This window comes from Perognathus longimembris, chromosome 5 (genome assembly GCF_023159225.1).
Source record: "Perognathus longimembris pacificus isolate PPM17 chromosome 5, ASM2315922v1, whole genome shotgun sequence".
Classification (NCBI taxonomy): Eukaryota; Metazoa; Chordata; class Mammalia; order Rodentia; family Heteromyidae; genus Perognathus; species Perognathus longimembris.
In genome coordinates this window covers 49,099,273-49,120,976 of record NC_063165.1, presented here as the reverse complement: position 1 = coordinate 49,120,976, position 21,704 = coordinate 49,099,273, and the positions used below count along the sequence as shown (strand labels likewise).

The following is a 21,704-nucleotide window of genomic DNA, read 5'->3' as shown; positions in this document are numbered from 1 at the left end:
ATCTTGTTTTCATAGGCCACCTGCCTGAACTCAGTAAGAATTTGTACTTTGTGTGGATTAAGTGTGTGTGGGGGGGGGGGTGGAAATGGTAGCTTGGAGAGACAAAAAAAAAAATCTAAAACTAAGCCAACTCCACCACGTCATGGCATTTTCTAATCACCTTTGCTCACCTCTATTTTCATTTTATCATTCATTTTGTTTACTTTAGTGGCACTTTGCAGTCAAACCCAGGGCCTTGAGCATTTATCCCTACTTTTAAACATAAGTGGTTCGTATTCTAGAGAGTTCTCATGGTGCATGGCCCTCTAGGGGCATGCTGGAGCCAGTTTGAAAGTCTGTGGTATCTGTGTAGGGTAACCTGTTAATCATCCATCCTTCCTGACAGTGAATTTTGTATCTTTCTCCAGGTCCTACAAAGACTGGCTAAAAATGCAGATTTATTGCCCAGATTTATTTCTTCCCTACCACTCACCATGTCCTTTGACATTCCAGGGCTGCATTACCCAGTGAGGCAGAAATCCAGGGATGGTCCCCACCTCAAAAGTGCACATAGTATTCCGGGAAGGAAATGATGTGCTTTAGAATATTACATAAAAATACTTTTCAAGTTGGTTTAGTTCTTTAAATAAAAAATGATAAACCAATTTCACTAGAGCAGAAGGTGTTCTTAGTTAAAATGTTAGGCTTTTAATCAAATCAAGAATACAATGCTGGAAGTTATCTGTAGGAATGTAAGGTATATAGGAGACACACAGAACCCAAAATTCACCAAAGTATTTCTTGGCTTAAAAAAAATAGTTTTCACTGTTAACAAAATTAAGAGCTGAATGGATTCCAAGGTACCTTATTATAAATAATTACTGGCTTTGAAGAAGGGTTTTGCTACACTTGAGAATCTATCCATGAGATATTGCACATATGTAATCTCATTTGATCATAAATTTTCCCCAATCTCCATTGTTCAGATATGTAAATTAAGGGCCAGGTAAGTTAAGCAACTTGCCCATGGTCAGCCAGCTGGTGATTGGTGCAGCCAACACAGCAATCAAGGAGGTCTGACTCTAGAGCCCTGTATACTTTCCTGAATCACTTGGATATCTTATTTGCCTATGGTAGAAACCAACTCCAGCATGGTTAAGAAGAAGAGATCTTATTTCATATACCTGAGTGGATCCAGAGCCCAACTTTCCCTGGCAGTATCTCCATGTCTTTTCTTCACCATATAAGTAACATTTTAGTCTCCAGATTGCTTCTTTCTCTTGGGTATAGGCAAGAAAAGAATGGTTGAGAATGGAAGAGGATGGCTGCAGACTGCTTTAGGCTTGCATCTTCCTGGCTTCGGTGCCCAGTATTCAGAGATGTAATTGCAAGGAAAACCTCTGGTTGGGTTGCCTCTGATGGTCTGCCTAATGTGAGACTTAGCACTTTGGCCAGAACATAGCCCTCAAATTGGCTTCCCCACCAGACTCCCATGCAATATGTAGATGGAAAGGGAAAATTCCCTCCCTGCAGGGAGACATGCTGCTTACCTGGAAAGGGAGGGCAGGAGAACCTAAGCTCATCCAAAGCAAACCAAACCAGAGCTTAACTGTTCAACTCTAGGAGGCCACATTGCTTCTTAATATCTTGGTATGTCAGATAGTCTATCTTAACTTGGTAGCAAAAGCTGGAAAGCCTCCACAAGATCCTGACCTCGTGGGTCTGTCTCTCTGGCTGAAGACAGGGTCCTTGGAGCCCCATGGTAAAAGGGAGTGAGGCTAGCAGCCCGAAGCTTTGTGTGGAGGTTCCCAGTGAGGCTGGCTTCCCCCAGCCATGGCAGAGGACCCAGAGTTTAGTCAGAAGGACACTTGTTTTCTTGCTTTTGTGTGAAATGCGTGACTCTGGGAATAATCAGTGTGAGAGGTTCCCCAAATCCTGTGTCTTTGTTGGGTTGTTTCCGAAGATTCAGATCTTGTATTATTAAGGGGGAATTAAAGAATTATGTGTGTTGCTAGAGCATCACCCCTGTAATTCTAGGCTACATGGGAGGCTAAGATCTGAGAACCATGGTTCAAAACTGGCTTAAGCAGAAAAGTCCAGTTGTCTCCAGTTAACCAGCAAAAAGCTGGAAGTGGAAGTGTGGCTCAAGTGACAGAGCACCAGCCTTGAGAGAAAACACCAAGCCAGGCCTCAAGTTCAAGTCCCAAGTATCCAAGTATGCATGCACTCACATGTGCATGCGTGTCCACACACACATTATGTGTATGCATGTCCACACACACATTATGTGTGTTGATAAAAGGAAATGGATCCTTTTTTTTTTCCAGTCCTGGGGCTTGAACTCGGGGCCTGAGCACTGTCCCTGGCTTCTTTTTGCCCAAGGCTAGCACCCTGCCACTTGAGCCACAGTGCCACTTCTGGCCATTTTCTATATATGTGGTGCTGAGGAATCGAACCCAGGGCTTCATATATACGAGGCAAGCACTCTTGCCACCAGGCCATAATCCCAGCCGCCCCCCCCCCATTTTTTTTTTAAGATTCAAAAGGTGTGTATTGTCTACCAGGGTCACCAAGCTCTAAGATGCTTTGTACTGTTGGTGAGGCCAAAGAGGAGTCTCCAGACCTGCACATACAGAGCTGCAGAAGTTTCTGTGTCCTGAGGCCCACAAAGAGAAAATGGTAGATCTCAAGGAGAAACTGTAAACATCTGTCCCTGAAGACCCATAGGCTTTACTGAGCCAGTTAGAGGAACAGTCTCCACACAGACAGTGTTGTTCACGGAATCACTATTGTCCCCATGGTTTCACCATTTGGGCTGGGGAAAGGAGCAGCCAGTAGTGTAAGCCTGTCCCTAGTTGCTGTCTGCAGAGGGCTTGATCGGTATGGTCTCTTCTTGATGCATTCTTTGGATTCAGTTGAGGATTTGGACTGTTGACAAGGGGATTATTCCAAGCCTTAATTAAGTGCTTGCCTGCCGTGGGGCCAAGTGCCAGCTGCTGACACAGGCGCAGACCCAGAAGCTTGATCACGCCCTGCCCATCGCTTGTCCCTCACTCTTCACCCTCCTAATGTGCCCATGAGGTAAGACTCACAGACAGTGGCTATTATCTGATTTGTTTAGTGGTAGGTGGGTGTTTTCTCTTCTCTGGGCCTGTCTGCCCATTTGCTACTCAAGGAAGCTCATATCCAGCGGTGGGATAGGAGAGTGAGTCTTCTACCAGTTGCTCAGCTGTTGTTCCAGTCTCAGATCAATCCTCTTCTAGTCTTTGATGATGGGAGAACTCATTTACTATGGAAAGCTGCTCTGCACCAGTATCATGCTGTAAGAAATAGCAATGTTGGGAAGCTGGTTGGAAAGAGATGTGTCTGGGGAAGAAATCCCATCCAAATGTCCCCTTCTGGCCTGTCCTCCAGTCTCAGCCTTTCCTAGCATCCATCAATTACTCAACAATCAAACACATGCTTGCCGATACCCCCTCAAGTCTGCTGTTCCTGTCCCTAAAGATTCCTCCATCCACTGCTCAGCCTTCTTTGTATGTCTTCCCAGCCTCCAGAAACAAGCTAGACAGTGTTTTCCCCTGGCTTTCACCCAATCCCAGCCGTTCTCTTTTTTGCTCTCCCTCTATCCCTGACATGGGCAGAGCTCTGGCTCCATCTTCCTGGCAGCCCTGACTGACAGTGGGTGTGTCACAGCTGGGCCCTGCAGCTGTGGGGGCTTGCAGTGTGTACATAGGGCCAGGCCTGCCAAAAACCTCAGAGAGTGGCTCATCAAAAGCAGCCAAATCAACTCCTTTCTGCTTGGCACCATGATCCCAGCAGGCAGATGTGTCCCTTGAAGTCTTAGAGGGACTGTGGGGGACAAAAACCCTGCCACTGCTCTGGGCTCAGGCTGGGGCAGCTTGACCTGAGTAGGTGGGGGTAGCCCAGAGACTTTCTCCGCAACCATCCACACACCCAGAGAGAGCCCTCATTCTCTTTAAAGGCCTTTTGAGGCCATAAAGGTTTTTGAGGACATTTTATGGAGTTGCAGTACAGTTTTACTATTCAAAGTTATTATAGGGGTCATGGCTACTATATCTTTGTTTTTATGACAAGTGTTGGTTATGCCCTTGATTTATTTGATACTGGGCTTCTGTTCAAGAACACAACCTCCAATTAAATGCGGTTACTGTGGCAAAAATACAATTCTCCTCAGAATGACCCTCTTCAGGGCTGTTTCCAAAAACTCATTATGGTGAAAATTCAAGGCTGCCTCTTCATGTTCCAGAGTATTCTGCCTTGTGGTCACTTGGTTTTCTCATGTGGCGGATTAGAAGGTACCAAGGTTGTGGGTTAGGCCCAGAGGCGAAGGGAAGGGAAAGGAAAGAACCTTCCTCAAGAACTAAGTGGGTCACCATTTTAAACCATAACACTCTAGTGATGGATAGAGTCACATGTATACCAAGAGTAATTTTCTTCAATGAAAGGAAATTATTACAACCCAAAGAGCTCAGGAAGCCAGGCCAGGCCCAGCCAGACCCAGGCATTCAAGGCCTGGCTCTCTAACTGTCCTCTGGGTGCCATCCTCACTCTCTTTGGCATGCATGGCACATGTGGTCCCAGTCCTGTCCTGCAGAGTCTCGGACAGCCTGAGACTAGGTTGTGCTATAACCTCATCCTTTATCAATGCTTTGAAATTTTCCAAAAAGGAGAGAGTAGGTAACTGCTTTTGCCTCTGTGAGACTAGAGGGACCAGTAGAAACAGACACTCTACAGAACTTGTCCCACCATCACCAGGAATTGTGATGAGGTCCACAGGCAACTATTCAGTTTGGAGACCAGAACTGGGTTCCTAAATGTGCTGTGTAAGATCCCTGGCAAACCCCCCACTTCTCCACCCTTTGTGGAGCCTCAGCTCCACAGGCTAGCTGTGGTTGGCTTTGTGTGTCTGGGAATCCTTGGTGCCACACCCAGGTGTCTGTCACCAGGCCTGTTTCCACTAGCCCTGGGGCTTAACAAGGATTCCAGCCCAAGTCTTTGAAGCTTTGTTCCAGGTATCCCAACCCAAGACAGCTAGTGTCCATAGTATTGTAAAAGTCAAGTAAGATTCTTTATGTGGTGGTCCTCTGACAAAGTACCAGCGTATTTCTACTCTACTCTTGCTGAAAAGAAAAAGTACCCCTGTTGTGTGTGTGTGTGTGTGTGTGTGTGTGTGTGTGTGTGTGTGTTTTACTGGTATTGAACTCAAGGCCCTTTCCATGCTTAAGCAAACACTCTACTGATGGAGCCATACCCTCTGCCTTTTGATTTTGGTTGTTTTTGAGATAGGGTGTACTACCTTTTCTGGGGCTGGCCTCCCCATCCTCCTGCCTCCACTTCTCAAGCAGCTGGGATTACCAGTGTACATGTACAACTGAGTCCATCTCCCAGCTATGGCTTCTAAACTGAAGGCTAGAGGTAAGGGCAGATAAATCCTTCCCCCCGAACTCCCACGTCCTCCAGGGGATAGGATGTGATACTCAGGAATCCCTCACAATGGGCGGATGAGAAGGGGCACACTTGAAGTTTTTAGATGATGTTAGGGGGTACTTGAACAACTTTTTCCCATACTGAGAGGACAAGTGTAGACATTGCAAATCATTCAGACCTTGGAACTGAGCAAGGTCACAGAATTCCTGCCTTTGTTTTCAGATTCAAGGGCTATAAAAGTATCACTTGAAAGCTGCAACTTTCTTACATGATGCCAGTTTCAGCACATGTAAAACTTCTAGAGTATCATTTAATAGGACATTTCAGAGATAACTTTGGGTTATATGAAGACAGGGAGGAGAAAGGAGAAAAACACTGAGGGATCGTGTCCCTGAGGTCTGGAATGCTGGCAATGTCCCCAGTTAATCATTGATACCTCAGGGCCCAGTGGGCGCGCGGCCAGCCTTCTGCGGGGGGCCAGCGTGCTTGATACTGGAATGTTGGGAAGCTTTGGGTGCCATTAATGATTTATCTCCTCTTGGTTGCAGTGCTGGCACCCCTTCTCTCTGAAGCTTCACAGGAGGCCTGGGATCAGCTCTGGAAGAGAGGGTGGGCCAGCCCTGCCTAAGACAGTGCAAGAACCCATCACTGGTGCCTGTAATCCTAGCTACTTGGGAGGCCTAAGATCTGAGGATCACGGTTCAAGCAAGCAAGCATAGGCAGGAAAGTCTGTGATAATCTAATCACCAATTAACCACTAAAAAAAAAGCCAGAAATGGAGCCGTGGTTCAAATGGTAAAGCACTAGCCTTGAGCAAAAATCCTCACGCTATAAGACTAGTATCAAATAAAGTGAGGGAGGTGCAAGAGAAGATAAGGGTGATTTTCAGATTCACTATATGACCAGCCTCCCTCCCAAAGGTCTTTGTTCTATAGGAAAGGATTTCCTTGAGCTGGGAATATGGCTTAGTGATAGAGTGCTTGCCTAGCATGCACAAAGCCCTGGGTTCGATTCCTCAGCACCACATAAACAAAAATCCAGAAGTGGAGCTGTGGCTCAAGAGGTAGAGTGCTAGCCTTGAGCAAAAAGAAGCCAGGGACAGCGCCAGGCCCTGAGTTCAAGCCCCAGGACTGGCAAAAAAAAAAAAAAACACACACACACACAAAAGGAAATTATTTCCTTTCTTGAAAATATAAAGAGGCTGGGAATGTGGCTTAGTGATAGAGGGCTTGCCTAGCATGCATGAAACCCTGAGTTCTATTCCTCAGTACCACATAAACAGAAAAAAACGGAAGTGACGCTGTGGTTCAAATGCTCAAGTGGTAGAGTGCTAGCCTTGAGCAAAAGAAGCTCAGGGACAGTGCCCAAGCCCTGAGTTCAAGCCCTAGGACTTGGAGAAAAAAAAGGATTGGCATCAAAAATATAAAGAATGACTTAACTTAAGAAGTTAGTACTTATCTGAAGTCCCTTTGCCAACAGAAGGCCACAAGATGACATAATTGGGCCCATGTATTGGTCTCACCTATAATACCAGCTACTCAGGAGGTGGAGATCTGAAGAGTCATGGTTGGAGGCCAGCCTGAGTAAAAAGTTATCAAAGCTCTATCTCAACAAATAAACTGAGTGATGGCAAATGCCTGTGATCCCATCAATGTGGGTGACCATAGGAAGAATTTTGATCTGAGACAGGCCAGGACATACATAAAAGGCTCTGCCTGAAAAACAACTAGAGAACAAAGGGCTAGAGTTTGTTTGATTTCTTCATCTTCTACCTGATAGATTTTAGGAAGTTACCCAAAATCTCTGTACCTCAATTTCTTCATCTGTAAAATAGGAACAAATGTGGCATAGACCTGGGAGGATTGCTTGAAGGATGAAATGAGTCTGTTTGTGTCAAGCATTCAGAACCATACAGGAACGTGGTGAGAATGCTCATGAAATAGAAGCTCTTACCCTTTCTTCTTTTTCTTGAAGGTCCGGGGTTACCCAGAACCCCAAATAACCTGGCACAGAAATGGGCAACCTATCACCAGCCGGGGCCGCTTCCTGTTGGACTGCGGCATCCGAGGGATTTTCAGCCTTGTGATCCATGCTGTCTGCGAGGAGGACAAAGGAAAGTACACCTGTGAAGCTAGCAATGGCAGTGGTGCCCGCCAGGTGACAGTGGAGCTGACAGTGGAAGGTGAGTCCCAGGAGGCAGAGCCTTGGTGGGAGCTGATAGTCCCTTTCACAGGCCTTTCATCTCTGTCTTGACTTGCAATGGAAAGCACACCCCAGGCCTGGACTCAGGACATCCAGTATCATTGGAGTTGAATCACTGGACAAGAGAGATAACCCAGAGGACACTTTGTCAAACTCAGAATTACTCCTTTCCCCTTGAACCTTCCTGTAGCTTCTACAACGTGAAGACTAAGTGTGGACATTTATGGTGGCTTACTAAGTCCTGCCACATCTGACAGACTGTGTCCCACCCCTCCTTACCTGCTCACCCAGCATTTTCACACAGGCCCCTTGCTCCTCCTCAAAAAGGCCTTCCTGAGATTTCACCCTGGTATGCCCTGTCTAATGCTCCTCCTGCTGCCATTTACCTAACGCATCCTCACATCCTCCTAGCCTTTTCTCAAATTTTCCCTTCTCAGAGACTCTGTTCTGACTACCCCAGCCCGTGACTGTCATCTTACCCTGTCACTCATTCTTCTAGAGCCTTTCATTCTCACCCTGTGCCATCCCCGTCTATCCCCATTCCACAGGAGCTGTGGGGCTGATGGGGCATCATCCTGTCCACAGTCATATGTAGAGTACCCAGCACACTCCCTACCCTGGTCCATACTGAATATTCAGGGAATGAACAACATTATCATCTTAGCATCATCATGAGATAGTACATGCACCATACTGTGTAATGGGGACATGAGAAATTATACAGGACTCTAGGCATTCACACACAGTGAGACCAAAGGAGGATACTCTCTGGAGACCAACACAAAGGTGCAATGCCTATGTGCATTTGATCATTTAAAATAATGTTTATCAAAATGAACTCCAGGTAATGGGGAAAAAATTGTAACAATATACAGGAGAGAAACATACCAATATGTTAACATGGATTAATTATTGTCTATTTTCCTCCTCGACACTTAAAACTAGGAGAAACATCTGACACTAAGTACAACTGGTTTTATGCCACTGATAGATCATTCAGACATGGAAAACCATTCTAGACCAGGCCACTGACTGATGTTCAGGGGACTAACATATGGAAAGGCAGGGTGGTCTGCCAGCCTCCCAGAAGTAGGATGAGGTTCCCTCTACCATTCCAGGCCTTTCTGTAAGAGCTTACAAACCAGAGGGCAAAACACAATTTTCTCTCTTTCAGAAGACTATCTGCTCTAGGTAGTTTTCAAGGCATGCTGTGTGTGAGGGCTGTGCATGTGAAGGTAGCTAGAGAAAGGCCCAGAAGGGGCGAGGTGCACTTGAGCCAATGGCCACTCTTTACCTTGCCCCCCCCCCAACCAAGCTGGAGTCACTGGAGAGCAAATAGACTGTTTTACATAGCAGTGTACATAGTTTGAATGCTTTCCTTAAATTCTTTAACTGGTAGGTCATTTTCATGACCTTCAAGTGCCTATGGCTAGGGCTTTAGAAAGTGGCCCCTGGCCATTCTCAGGATGGGCCTCATGGCTGCCATTCTGGTTCTGTGCTATCCCATTTTACTCATTTATTTTTTATGCCTTAAGTGTGAGGTGAGGTCCACAAACAGAAAGCACTCTGTCCCCTTTAATGAATCCACATTTGGGGCTGGGAATAGAAAGAATGCTGAGTTGGTAGTCAAAATCCAAAGTCCTGTTTCCAACTTTTGCCAGTATGATATGACATGAAACCTCTGCAGAACAAGGGTGTGAACTCCACAGTCTCCGCAGCCTGGGTCAGCCCTTACCCTCTATGATCCATGGTAAGAAAGACAAGTACATTCAGCATGCAAGGGAGTTATGTAAATTCTAGGTAAGATGAAAATTTTTTCCTCAACTCCCATTGTTCAGGTAATTGGATTTGTTGTCTCATACAAGTGGGGCGATGTTCAGTAGATCCTAGCAAGGAAAGCAGTGGAGTAGGAAAGTTACATAGAAATGAGAGAAAACTTGGGCTCGTGACCCTGGCCCTATTCTTTCATTTGGTTTTACTTGGGGCAGATGGACTCAGACCTTCTAACAGGAGGAGATAGAGAATGGCTTCATGGCCTCATGGCTACAGCCTCTTTGATTGGCGTCCTGTGTGCCTTCTGCCCCTGCATCAGAGGCCTGTGATTTGCTTATATGTGCTTTGCAGCCACCCCAAAGGATCACAAGCCCGGAAGACTCCACTCTTGTCCCTCTTAGTCTGGCCCAGTTGTTGGTTGCACCAGGCTAGCACAGCCTATCACAGCCCACCTGTCTTCCTGCCTACCATCTGTGCTGTGTTTCCTATTTGTGCTGTTTCCTTTTGGAAAGAGAAGAGGTCCTGGAATTAAGGGTATAATTCAAATGTTGCCTTTTAACCCTCTAGTGATCAAGTTTAGGAAACAGTGATGTGCCACAGGTCAAATGGCGTTGGGTTGAATTATAGCCCTGTTGATTTCTAACTGTGGGAAAATGAATACTTCTGAGCCAATCTATCCAATACAGAGATGATGTGAGCTACATGAGCAATCTGAAACTTGCCAGTAGCCCCAGTTTAAAAGTTAGATGAAATTAATTTTAATGAAATATTTTATTTTCAAGTTTATCCAAAATATCATTTCTGTGAATCCATGTTATGTAAATGTTAGTAATACAGTTCTTGACATTCTTCAGTATCAAGAATGTATTTTACCCAGAAATCACATTTCAGTTTATACTAGCTATATTTTAAGTGTTCAGTAACATTTGGCTAATGTCCACTGATTTATGCAATGCATTTCTAGAAACTTCCATTTAAATAGGGATAAACAGGCTACCTATGGGAGAAAATAGAGAGAGAAAAACCCACATGGATTTTCTAGATGGTGAGCAACCCTAGACCGTTGCACTCACATAGTGAGCCTTCAGTGTAGGGGGGAAATTAGGAACGTGTCCCAATGGTGGATGTCCTCATACATAGCAGGAGACAGAGAAGGTTCTGGGCATTCAAGGGACCAGAGAGTCATTTACATCAATAAGAGGTGGTAGAGGGCTAACTTTAAAGACCTATGCTTAGGAGCTTAGGGAAAGGCAAACTGCAGGCCCAGAGCAGATCTGGACCTCAGTGGATCCCAGCCATGTTACAGGGTTGGTAAGTCCACATGCATGTGCATGCTTCACCTAGAGAATCTTGCTAATAGAGATGCGAATTACACAGGTCTAGAGCCAGATCTGAGAGGCTGCAGTTACAGCCAGCCCCACGGGACTACACATGGACTAGCAAAGAGAGTCTATTACAAGTTGGTGGAGATTAAGCCTACACTTGAGTGTGGTATTTAATATCTATAGTCCTTGCACTCAGGAAGCTGAGACAGGAAATTCTAAAATTTGAGAACTACCTAGTTTGGCTAAAGGCCCGCTTGAGATATATAACATGAGCAAAATGGTCTGGGATATAGTTCAAAGGGTAGAGCATTTGCCTAGCAAGCTTGATGCTCTGAGTTCAAATCCCAGTACTACCAAAAAACAAAAAACAAAAACAGCTAGGAAGTGGAGAAACCTTAGTCATCCCAAATGTTCTTTTCCCCTCCTATACACTAGATGTCACCAGAGGCTTGTTTGCCAATAACTAACTACACAGTTCTCTTTTGTCAATGCCTTCCATCCCCCCATGCCAGTCTTGGTAGACATCATCATTATCTAAGCGAAGTTCCAGCTGGTCTCCACTTCTACTCATGCCCCCAGTGCTATTGAAAATATCTTTATAAAATGCACACCATATTTTTTCATTCCCTCCATTTGATTCCTCTAATGGTTTACTATTGTTGCCTTTGAATTAAAGCTTACAATCTTTTTTTTTTGGCCAGTCCTGGGGCTTGGACTCTGGGCCTGAGCACTGTCCCTGGCTTCTTTTTGCTCAAGGCTAGCACTCTGCCACTTGAGCCACAGCACCACTTCTGGCCATTTTCTGTATATGTGGTGCTGGGGAATCGAACCCAGGGCCTCATGTATATGAGGCAGGCACTCTTGCCACTAGGCCATATCCCCAGCCCCGCTTACAATCTTATGCAATGCCCTACTCTTTACTTCTCCAGTCCTCTTTGCCTACTGACTTCTGAAGGCCCAGACTCTCTAGTTCTCTCAGGATGCAGAACCCTTTCTCTCTGAGAGCAGTGGCTTGTGTTCCTATTCCCTTTTGACTTGGATATTCTGCTCCTCCTCTGGCTTCAACTTCATCACTGCCTTGGGCAGGTCCTTCCTTCCTCAGCACCCCAAGGGGGCTAAGTTATATGCTACCCCAAAGCACTTACCTCTTCCCAGTTTTTATTCCAAACTTATTGGTGTTTATGTTGCAATTATTTGTCTTAATTTTTTCTTGCTCCACTAGGTTGTAAGTCTCATAAAAGCAAAGATGGAGGTCACACCAGCCTCCTCATCCTCAAAACAAAACAAAACAAAAAACTTTCTACATTTTGGTGGTCTCTAACTTGCTTTTCCATGTTTTCTTTTAATGTTGTTTCTTTCATTCTTTTTTTCCCCCTTCTACTAGGCTTGAATTCATGCCCTGAGCACTGTCCCTTAGCTTTTTGCTTAAGGCCGGCACTCTATACCGCTTGACACAGCTCCACTTATGGCTTTTGCTGGTTAGCTGGAGATAAGAGTCTTACAGACTTTCTTGCCTGGGCTAGCTTCAAAGCATAATCCTTAGATTTTAGCCTCCTACGTAGCTAGGGAGTAAGCCACTAGCATCTGGCTTCCTTTAAAAGGGATCGTCTCTGCTATTTATTCTACCATTATTTTTATTCTCTTATCCAGCCTGTGCTCTTTTGTTTATGATTTATATGGTATGACCATTATCATTCATTTCTAAATCCAAGCATGTGTTAGGAATTGATGCAAACATCTAACCATCTTATTGTCTTCTAGTGTGTCTGAGAGGTCCCATACTGAAGTAGTCATGCTTGAACTGCTACATACAGACTCTCTCTGTCTTTTTAATATTTTAAGGCTTCACATTTATTTTCTTCTTGAAACCATGTGCATGGGTGACTAGCAGTGAACTCCAACTGAGAATGACACAGAGACATGACTAAGTGTCATAAAAACTGGACGTTTGTTCTGGTAGAATACAAAACCACTATTTTGAACAATCCTTAGGAAACACTTTGAAGTTGGCTCAACTAGGGCGATGACAGCTCACTGGTTTGCCTGGGAGAGTCAAGTATAGTCCTTTTGTCCTGGCCTAATTAATTATGTCTCTTTGTGTTGAGAGTCACTGTTTTCATGATAAATTATATCACCACCCTGTCTGTGTGTGTGTCTGTGCACGCACAACACATCCTGATCCTGGGGCTTGAGCTCAGGGCCTATGTGCTGTCCTTAAGATTTTTTTGGTGCTCTTCCACTTGAGCCACAGATCCACTTCCGGCTTTTTGGTGGTTAATTGGAGATATGAGTCACACAGACTTTCCTGCCCAGTCTGGCTTTGAACTATGATTTTCAGATCTCAGTCTCATGACTAGCTAGTATTACCTGCATGAGCCACTGGTGCCTGGCTTTAACCAGACCTTTTGAGGAGTAGTTCTGCTTGTAGTCTCAATCATATAACTCACTTTTGAGCAGTGTGTCCTGTTTCATTCAGTCTTGCTGTGTCCTTTGACCAAAAACAAAAAGGTGCCATGTTTTAGTTTTATCCCCTTGTCTGTTGAACTTTTCATTCCTAAAGTCTGCCAGCATTCTTTACTTCATCCTTGAAAATCTGAGGTTGAATATTTAAATACCTGCTACATCTTTGTCTTTTCTTTTTCTGGCCAAATCAATCCCGAAGTCTCCAGTTCTCTTAATCGCTTTTATTTTGGCTTCTTACCTGAGTTCTTCTTTCATTTATTTTTTTGGCAAAGGCTTACTGTTCTGCCAGATTTTCATACTTTTGCAAAATTACTTTTGTCTTATCTGACAAATTGCAACTTAAAATCTTTTTCCTATAAATAGGCTCTGTCAGTTTATCTTAGCCTAAATTCTCTTTGTTTGGATGTAAGCTCTGATGTAACTCACACTAAATAAAGTGAGCACTCTTCAGTTCCATGCTGACCTGCTACATATGCATTGCCTTTGAATCACACCCCCAGTTGCTCTTGCTCTGACATGGGAAACCCCTGCCATATCACTGGGAACCAGCATTCTTTGCTACTCCATGAGGAAAGGCAGTATTATTGCTTTTGTTTTATTTTATAAAGAATTTTTGCTTTTGGATTAAGATGTTCCATTCCCAAGAATTTCAAAAATACTCTTTATTGGAGTAACAAAATGCCCCAAAATTACCATCTTTACTTAAAAAAGAATCTTTAGGCTTTGTTTTTTTTGTTTTGTTTTGTTTTGTTTTTTGAGTGAGGGTTTCATTATGTACCCTAGTCTGATCTGGAATTCACTACATAGCCAGGGCTGACCTGGGACTCACAACCCTCCTGCCACATTCTCCTAAGTGCTGGGACTACAGCCTTGTGCTACTACAACTACAGTTTGTAACCACTGTAAGGTGTACAGTTTAGAGTCATGAAGTCATTCACAATATTGTTCAAGGATTACCACTATCTAGTTCTACAACTTTTTCATACCTGCTGAATTTGCTCTCCCTGTTGCCTATTCACCTAAGCCCTGGAAACTATTGCCACCTCCTCTCTCCATGGATTTGCTTGTTCTGGACATTTCCTATAATATATTTAAACAAGATGTGGACATTTGTGACTAGCTTCCTTCACTTATTGAGCTTTTTTTTTTTTTTTTTTTTTGGCCAGTCCTGGGCCTTGGACTCAGGGCCAGAGCACCGTCCCTGGCTTCTTCCCGCTCAAGGCTAGCACTCTGCCACTTGAGCCACAGCGCCGCTTCTGGCCGTTTTCTGTATATGTGGTGCTGGGGAATCGAACCTAGGGGCTCGTGTATCCGAGGCAGGCACTCTTGCCACTAGGCTATATCCCCAGCCCTATTGAGCTTTTTTTTAACAGTACTGGAGTTTGAAACCCAGGGCCTCAAGCTTATTTGACAGGTATTTTTGCCACTGAGCCATGCCTTCAGCCCTGATTTTTGCTGGGTATTTTGAGATAAGGTCTTACTTCCTGCCTGAATACAATCTGAGTCAGTGAGGCTTCCTGTGGCAGGTAGATATTGGCATGTACCACCATGTCTAATTCTCCATTGAGAAGAGATCTTGTGAACTTTTCTACCTAGGCTGGCCTCAACTCACAGTCTTCCCAATCTCAGCCTCCCAATTAGCTATGGCTACGGAACTGAGCCACCAATCCCTGGCTCCTTGGTGAACTTTTTCAGAGTTTACCGAGATTATAGCATTGATTAGTTAGTATTTGGTTCCTTTCTATAACTGAGTAGTAGTTCATTGTTATGGATCCACATTTTGATTATTCATCAGTTCATCAATCTGATTCTTATCAAATCTCTAAAATGATATTAGCTATGCAGCAGCATTGTAAGTGCAGGGAGTTGTATGATAGGTAAGAGCACTAGTGACTGAGTGTGTGAACCAAGCTGTTAGAGCATGCAGAAGAAGCCACGTCTACCCTATGGCTTGAATGGCACATGTTACTTTCTCTACTTCTCTCTTTTTTTGTTACTAGATTGTGTTTTGCTTCATTTTTTCTCAACTACTGTACTTATAAGTTTTAGAAAATACACCTGAATAAAATAACTGAGAGTCTTACCACCTGTCGACAACCACTATTAATAACATGTGGTATCTAACAACTTTCCTAAATCATATGGATACACCTCTCTTTTTTTTCTTCATAAAATTCATTGATTTGCTGAAGCTTTGAATATGTACAATGTTCTGGGGCTTTTCTGGACGTATCTGATGTGAGAATAGAAATTCTGGGTGAGGATATGGCGTGGGGTCACCAGCCTATTCTGGTGTTCAAAGGTGAAGGACTGCCTGAGACCTCCTGGGCCAGAGTAGGTAGAACTGGGAAGGGGTCCACTCGGCACACAGGGGCTTCATGGGGAGGAGGCGGGAGAGAAGAGCAGTTAGGTAAATGCAGGAGCACCTATGTGAGAAAGAAAGCACCTGGAAAGGCTGCCCCATGTAAAGTGCTACTGGCCTTTGGAGTGAGACAGGACAGAAGATCAGCTGTTGGGTTGGGCAAGGTAGTGGTCAAGTTGGAGTTCCATGGAGGTGCAAGGATTCTAGCCTATGTGCAGTGCTCTGGGCAGCAAATAAGATTTTAACTTTAACTTACTTCTGTATGTTTCATCTATTTCTTGAAAAATTTGCAGTGCAGGGGGTCAAACCCAAGGCCTCAATAGGTCTACACTTGGCCTCAGCATTCTCTCTCTCTCTCTCTCTCTCTCTCTCTTTCTCTCTCTCTCTCTCTCTGTTTTGTTCTGGTCCTGGGGCTTGAACTCAGGGCTTGAACATTGTCCCTGAGCTATTTGCTCAAGGCTAATAATGCTCCACCACTTGAGCCATAGCTCTACTTCCAACTTTTCTCGGAAGTTAATTGAAGACTCACATGAACACTCTTGCTTAGGTTGGCTTCAAGCCGCAATCCTCAGATCTCAGCCTCCTAAGTAACTAGAATTGCAGATATGAGCAACTAGTGCCTGGATCCATTTCATCTATCTATCTATCTATCTATCTATCTATCTATCTATCTATCTAGTGCTGGTACTGGGGTTTGAGCTCAGGGCCTCATGCTCTTGTTTGGCTTTTTCCAGTGCCAAGGCTGGTTCTCTACCACTTGAGTAACATCTCATTTTTTGCTGGCTCATCAGAGATAAAAGCCCTTCAAATTTGTCTGCCTATGCTGGTCTTGAGCCTCAATCCTCAAATCTCAGCCTCCTGAGCAACTAGGATTATAGGCATGAGCTACTGGCTCTGGGCTTTGTTTCATCTGTTTTTAAATGTAATTTAATGGCAGAGTGAAGTGTAGTTGTACATTCTACTTAACCACTTATTCCTCTATTGTGTGATATCTGTATTATTCCTAGTTTTTAACATTAAAACTAGGACCAAAATGCACTGCTCTACTAATGTTCTTTTCTCTTTTTAGCATGGTCTCCCTTCTTCAGAGTCATAGGAAGCAGGGTGTTGGTTGGAGAGAAGAAAATCCTTCCAGTTTATGATATTTACTTGCTCTGATTCTTTCAGGAAGATTGGACTTCCTTACTTCCTCAGCAGTGTGTGCGGGTCCAGCATTTTGACTGGCCACATCATTTAGGTCTTTCTAGAGCAAGAACCTTTCTTTAACAGAGATTTTGAATGACAAGAACCAAGCCTTCCTTATGGAAGGAAACAAGACTTGGCTCACTAAGTGGTGACATTAAACAGAAATGCTGTGTAGTAATCACCAGCCACAACTTAAATGTGATTTAAGTGTTTATCATTAATCATTTCTCCCAAAGGATCTGGTACAAAGTTAAACTGGATGTGGCTGAAGGAAATGCTCAGCTGTGATCTTCCTCTTCCATTCTGTGCTCCTATGCAGTCATATAAATGGGATTGATGTGAGAACATAAGAAGCCCACCCTTTCCGGTTAACACCTAGCAAGTCTGCCATATCTGAGCATGACTCTTCCCTTCCCTGCCCACCTTGGGTGACATCTTACACACATTCCTTGCTTGTGCCAAACAACTTCTAGGGTGACCACTCACTCAAAAACATCTCCTCTTCCATGTTCTCTTCATCTTCTTCATGTTTAAAACAAAAAACAAGGGGAAACCACTCCTGGTCATATCACAAATTCTCCCTCCCCAATTGCAGCTGGATACAAGGCCACTGACCTTTCTGGATTTGCTGTTTAATTACTTCCTGCCCAGCATGGTCAGCATCTTACCCAGGATGGGCAGCATCTGGTATGGGAACTTCTTCCCTAGGACTGGCAGTGCCAAGCATAGCAGGACTTTGCCTAGGACTCAGAGGTACCAGGCAAGGCAGCACCGCAGACTTGGGGAAGTGCTGGTTCCATGGTTGAACCTGTCATGAATAGATGCGGTGAGAATAATATACAGGCATCTCCCTCCTTTCTTCCTTCTCTCCCTCCTTCCCTCCCTCATGCTCTCTCACTCTCTCTCTCTCTCTCTCTCTCTCTCTCTCTCTCTCTCTCTCTTTCTCTCTCCTTCTCGTCCTCCTCCCTTGAACTGGATGGTGTTCTGGAGAGCTTCTCGGCCACCACAGGTAATACCCACATTGGCAGATCTGGTGTGACACCTCACAACCCAGCAGAATGCTTAAGCTTTCTAGAATCCAGTCAACCCATTACTCTGTTCCTAGCTTTGACCTTGCATGCATGATTTAATTTGCCTGGATCTCATTCTTCCCACTCATGAAAGAAAGAAAGAAAGAAAGAAAGAAAGAAAGAAAGAAAGAAAGAAAGAAAGAAAGAAAGAAAGAAAGAGTGGTGTAGTGACAGTCTTACTGGATTATTGCAAGAAATTCACAACATAATATGCATAAAGTGCCTGGTCATAGTATCCATAGTGACTCAGCACATGCTTATCATGTGTAGTCATTACCACCATTGTCCCCTTGCCTTGGTGTTGAATCTTCTGTTGAATCTTCTCTCTGTATTCTACATTAATGGCTCACACCTCACTCTTCAGCCTTATTTCTGTTTCATGCTTGCAGGGAGTCCTCTGAAGAAGTATGGTCATCCTGTTGTTTCCAAAACCTTGGGGTAAGTCCGGCAATGTTCAAGCCAGAATCAGGAATGGATTGGCTTTGCCTACTGTCTTGACCAGGAGAGGTGTAGGGAGGGAGCCTTCATCAGCATCTTGGTTGTAATAGCTAAAGAGTGAGAGGCTAGAGAGGTGGGATGGGTCATGCCCATGTTGCCTGCTGACCTGACAGTTCTGCAGGTAACCCCTTGGCTCAGCTGCTAAATTTAATAGGAGACCTGGCTATTGCCTACAGAGACTGTGAACTGTCGAGGCAATGGCTAGAAGATGTATATGAGCAGATCTAGAAAAGGCAAGTGACAGTAGCTGCTATAACAGACAAGCCCCAACTGCAGTAGCTTCACCCAGGGAGTTGACTTCTCAGTGAAGGAGAATTTGCAAGTGTTCTTGGGCAGGCGAGTGCCTTCCGTGTTCTCTTCCAGCAGCTCAAGCTTCCTCTGTGGGGTAACTTTATCTCTTGAGGCCTTTGCATCTAGCCAGCAGATGGGCAAGAAAGAATGTGGAGAATCTTGTAGGAGGCTTCCATGAGTCAGTGCTGGAGGCTGCAGGAAACACTTGGGCTCATGCTCTGTGGGCCAAAACCTAGGCTCTGTGGGTAGGCCAGAGCCCAGTAGAACTCCGGTATTCCTAACTACAAAGGTACCTAGTAAATGAAGTATGACTGTGTGCCCCGGAGGTAAAAAGTCTGGTACCACAGAGTTTTTCAGAGGGTCAGGAGAAAATGTATTAGGCTTAGAGTTGGTAATGCCACCTTTGACTGGTTTCTGACCATGACTGAAGTGACTTGGGTGGGTCAAGGGAGGAGACTGAATTGCTGCCTTGTTTAGACTTCTCTGCTGATTTCTTCCCAGGAACAGGTTTTCAGCACCAGCCATGGAAACTCGTCCTAGCATCTGGGGTGAGTGCCCACCAAAGTTTGCAACAAAACTGGGCCGAGCAGTGGTCAAAGAAGGACAGATGGGGAGATTCTCTTGCAAGATCACTGGCCGACCCCCACCACAGGTCACCTGGCTCAAGGTAAGGTTTTTGTCTATTCTGATTCTGATCCAGGCTAGGAAACCCCAAGATTTCAGGGTTAGACCCTTGGACAAGAGGGAGTCTGTCTCCTATCAGTTCTTTGTGTTCCAACCCTAGGTCATTCTCAAGGGTTCTCTGTTGGTTTGATAGCAATGTTTGTTCTTGCTTGCTTGTTCTTATTTGTATACTTTCCCTCTGCTCCTCAGACCACAGTGTTCCTGTAAGACTCACACTCACTAATCGATGTAAAACTCTTGAGTCAAACATCTCAAGAGAGTAGAATTTGAAGTTAGGGCACTTGTTTTCAGGCCACAGGTCTCTGGATCATAATTTGTGCAAGGATATGATATTAGACTAAAATACAAACTCTTGGAAATTTATTTCCTTATCTGTAAGGTAAAAATAATGGCAGCTATCTCAAAATGTTGGGACACTCCAGGTGCTAGGCTTGATAAATCATTCAGGGGTGAGTGAAGTGAAGACAGTTGGAGAAGATGATAGGATGGGGTGGGAGTGGAACAGAGCAGTGAAAAATGTATGGAGCAGGGAATAAGGCCAAGGAAGAGCAAGTTTTTCAGACAGAAAACTCCTGAATAAAAAGTGAGTGATTGGGCACATTTCTACCTACATTCTCATTCTTCTCAATTTACCCTGAGGGAAAAATAAATAAAAGGATAGCAGAGAAATCCTGAATCTAAGATTCCTTCCTATGTTTCTTCCTCTGAAACAGTTTGGGTCTTTTTGAGATAGTTGCCATGCTTCTGTCCTAAGCTGGGCCCAACTCCATACTAGGTGCATCGACCTCAAGGCAAGCTGCTGGGAGGATCCCAAGATTGTCCTCTGGGTGCCCAGGCTCTAGTGTCTGCCTCACAGGATTGCCAGGAGGCAGAATGACAGTGACAGAAACCCAGCAGACTTCTGTGACCAAGCTCCCTCATTAACATCCACAGGAAAACACCCCATTGCAGCCAAGTGCCCGAGTATCTATGTCTGAGAAGAATGGGGTGCAAGTCCTGGAGATCCATGATGTCACCCAGGATGATGTGGGCGTGTACACGTGCATGGTGGTAAACAGCTCCGGGAAGGCCTCCATGTCGGCAGAGCTCTCCATCCCAGGTATAGGGCCAGGGACTAGTACAGAGGGGCACCTCCTAGAGGCGTCCAGACCCTGCTAGAGTATGCTCATGCATTATACATCTGTGTGTGTACCCACACGGCACACTTTCATACCTGAGCCTTCCCCAGTGATGGGGTCTTTAACAAGAAAGGGGGGTGTGCCTGTAGCACATAGTGAGTCCTGGAGGAAGGTTTTAGGAACTAAGCCAGCTGTCTCCTTCATCTGTGTCCCTATGCCACGTAGATCTTCACCTTTAAAAAAAATGTATCTGTTAGAAGAATGGACATTACTAAAGTCTTATATAATCACTACTGCCGAAAATTCACATGTCACCTACTCTGTCCTTCAAATCAGATATTCTCTCAATTTAATTTTTCCTACTCAGAACCTCACATTTCTTCTCAAAAGACTGGACAGGTCAGCACTCCTCTTCTCCATCCCTGACTCTTCCTTACTTTAGCCTCAGCCCTACCACTTTCTCTGAACAAATCCCTCCTTTCAGTTCTCTTGCTTATAGTTCCAGCCTGGGTAAGCTGGAGCCATAGATGGGGAAAGGACTGGGTATCACTTCATTGGACACAACACCCAATGGTCATAGATTTCACTGGTCACAGACATTAACTTGGGCTTGATTCACCCTTTCTACTCCTTGCTTCCTCTTTTTCCTTCTATGATTTTTCTCTTTTGCTTCTCCTTCTTTTCTCAAGAACTGTCCCTCCTTATTCCCTGTACTATTTTCATCCTGTACTGTACAATATACAGAAAGAAACTTTTTCCACTGTACCCTAGAACATAGTGTGTACATAAAGTCATCTAATTTGAGTCCTGGTTCATGAGGCAATCCCGACTTGTTCTGTATGTGGTACATGCAGGCATTTTCTATTCCAGTGAACACCATTAAAACAAGCAACCCCCCTGCATTGGAAGCTCCCTGTGGATCAGGAACCTGAGTCAGGCATGTGGAACTAAGCTTTAACCACTCTTCCTTTACTTATCCCCCTAGTCTTAAACTTTAAAACTTCTCACTCCTAATACACTTAATGACAAAATGACTGTTGGCTGAGATTTATTTTATACTCTCAAAAACAAACAAGACAGAAGGCAATAGAGAGGAGTGAGAAAACATTGCTCTTTCCTTAATCTTGCTGATAGCTTTCATTCTGTCTACTTTGTATATTTCGAAATTTTTCATGATAAAATTTGAAAAAGAAGAAGCGAAGAACAGAATCTATTACATGCTTATCTCTTGGAACAATGGAATAAGCTTATCTTTTCCTGTATGTTTTTAAAGAATATATTTGTCAAAAAAGAGCACTAATTGGGG

General features: G+C 44.4%; 1 protein-coding gene across 2 annotated transcripts in view; it reads left to right on the top strand.

Annotated features, from left to right (window-relative positions):
* The window catches only part of Mylk (myosin light chain kinase), a 192,464-nt gene that overhangs the window by 42,862 nt on the left and 127,898 nt on the right, over positions 1-21,704 (top strand). The window contains exons 3-6 of one of the 2 annotated variants that reach the window (XM_048346780.1): positions 7,402-7,609; positions 18,197-18,245; positions 19,098-19,263; positions 20,214-20,379. In XM_048346780.1, coding sequence (XP_048202737.1) covers positions 7,402-7,609; positions 18,197-18,245; positions 19,098-19,263; positions 20,214-20,379 — 589 coding nt within the window. Of the gene's footprint in view, positions 1-7,401; positions 7,610-9,278; positions 9,430-18,196; positions 18,246-19,097; positions 19,264-20,213; positions 20,380-21,704 lie in introns of those variants that run through there. The other variant, XM_048346781.1, reaches the window with a different exon arrangement.